Source organism: Aplysia californica, unplaced genomic scaffold, assembly GCF_000002075.1.
Source record: "Aplysia californica isolate F4 #8 unplaced genomic scaffold, AplCal3.0 scaffold00085, whole genome shotgun sequence".
Taxonomy (NCBI): Eukaryota; Metazoa; Mollusca; class Gastropoda; order Aplysiida; family Aplysiidae; genus Aplysia; species Aplysia californica.
The window spans coordinates 1,186,632-1,188,405 of record NW_004797355.1 but is presented as its reverse complement, the minus strand read 5'-3'; the positions used below and the strand labels follow the sequence as shown (position 1 = coordinate 1,188,405).

The 1,774-nt window shown below is 39.2% G+C and overlaps 1 protein-coding gene across 1 annotated transcript in view; it reads right to left on the bottom strand.

Annotated features, from left to right (window-relative positions):
- LOC101858396 (FGGY carbohydrate kinase domain-containing protein) overlaps positions 1 to 1,774 on the bottom strand; it is a 21,283-nt gene that overhangs the window by 18,470 nt on the left and 1,039 nt on the right. Inside the window, exon 2 of the mRNA XM_005094581.3 lies at positions 926 to 1,132. Within this exon, the coding sequence (XP_005094638.1) occupies positions 926 to 1,111 (186 nt within the window). The 5' untranslated portion in view covers positions 1,112 to 1,132. The remainder of the gene's footprint in view (positions 1 to 925; positions 1,133 to 1,774) is intronic.

The following is a 1,774-nucleotide window of genomic DNA, read 5'->3' as shown; positions in this document are numbered from 1 at the left end:
ATATATATAAATATATATACAGTGGAATCCTGTTATAACGAGAGGGAGGGGACAGGTGCGAAACGTTCATTATAGCAGGATTCTCGTTACCAGGGATCCAGTAATATATTCAAAGGAAATAATAAAGTAGGCCTTGGCTTATCTATTAGTTTGGTGTTCTGTTTTTTTCTTTTTGTTAGGTCCGTCTCCCCTGATGATGATTTTGTTCAACATGACCTCTAGGTCTTATTTGATAAAAAATCGAATCAGGTTTCTTTCTCTAGAGCTAGCGATGTTGACAGCTTGGCGTTGGCGGTCAGAAAGTAAGGGCTCTAGCCTAACTCGCTCGCTCGCTGTGTTGTTCCCCACCCCACCACATCCTGTTATGCGTTCTGTCTGCTTGCACACGTCACATATTCGCTCCATCCATCACAGAACTGTGACCTCTCCATCCCCACATCAGAGAAGTGAGAGGCATGGTAGGCCTAGATAATCTAGACAATTAAGGCTGGCCTATCATGCGAAGCGTTCCGTTTGTCTGTGCATGCCACACCCTCCCCACTCATTCGCTCCAGCCTTTATTGTTGGCTCATGTGGGCTCTTCCTTTCTTTGTTTCACTCAAGGAGTTGTAAGGCCCTTGGTTTCGCTAGATCACCAACAAGTTTCTCAACTGGCGAGGTTTTATATAACTACTGGCCTGTGCGTTGTGTACAGCAGCAGCAATATTCCGCTATAACCGACTCGCATGTTTGTCTGATTGCGCTATAGCAGTATTTTATTTACAAAGATAAAGAGGGGGAAAAAACGAGGTTTTAGAATAGTGTCTTTATAACAGACTTCTCCTTACTTCAGGACCCGTTATAAGTGGACTCCACTGAATATATATTTTCTTAATCTATGGAGATTCTTATATTTATAAACGAATTTGAATATTGATGTCCTCACTCGAACAGCAGAAATGATGCAACTCCATATATTTTCTGATGACTGTTCATAAAAGTCTGGCTGATCATTCCAGATTCTGATGGCTTTGACGCTGCTACCAAGAACAGTTCCCTGGTCATCAACCACTGCAGCCCTGACGCTTGACGTTCCCACATCTACTCCAACATAAAACCTTGACTTAGGCATACTGTCAGACCCTATAAAACTCTGTAAAGAATTTTCAAAAGACAAGTTCCAGCGATGCAGAAATGGAAGCTGTATCAAAGAAAATAAAAAGCATTAATTTTTTAATTTTTTTTGCAAAAATAAAAAAGTCAGGATAATATTATGTACACTCAGAAAAAAACTTTAATGAAATTCAAAACAAAGTGCGATAGGAGAAAGGAATGAGAATGGACGCATATGATACATTTGTCTTCACACTGAAAAAAATTGAAAAGCACAATATAATCAATACCAACCACATATAACGCTACAAACTAATAGAGAAATTTAAAGCGAATCTCATCACTTTGCATCTTTGCTTTGGTCTTTATTTCGTAGTGATGCTCCTGACACTGATACTGTGGACACCCCTATAGTAGGCCTAAAAGAACTTTCAACAATTTAGTTCAAAGCCTATCCGAGTAGTCATATATGGTACAAGAAAGACAACTTGGGACTTTTCCCAGTTTTGTTTTCTCACGACCCTGACTGATCCAAGAGAGTATGAAATAGAAAGGTTATTTTTCCTTTTAAGGAGGACGAAATTAATTTTTTTTCGTAAGAGTTTTATGGCACTTGCAACACAATAAGGTCATATAAGAGCCGAAGATTATCATTATAGAGGTGTCACACAAGGGAACAAAC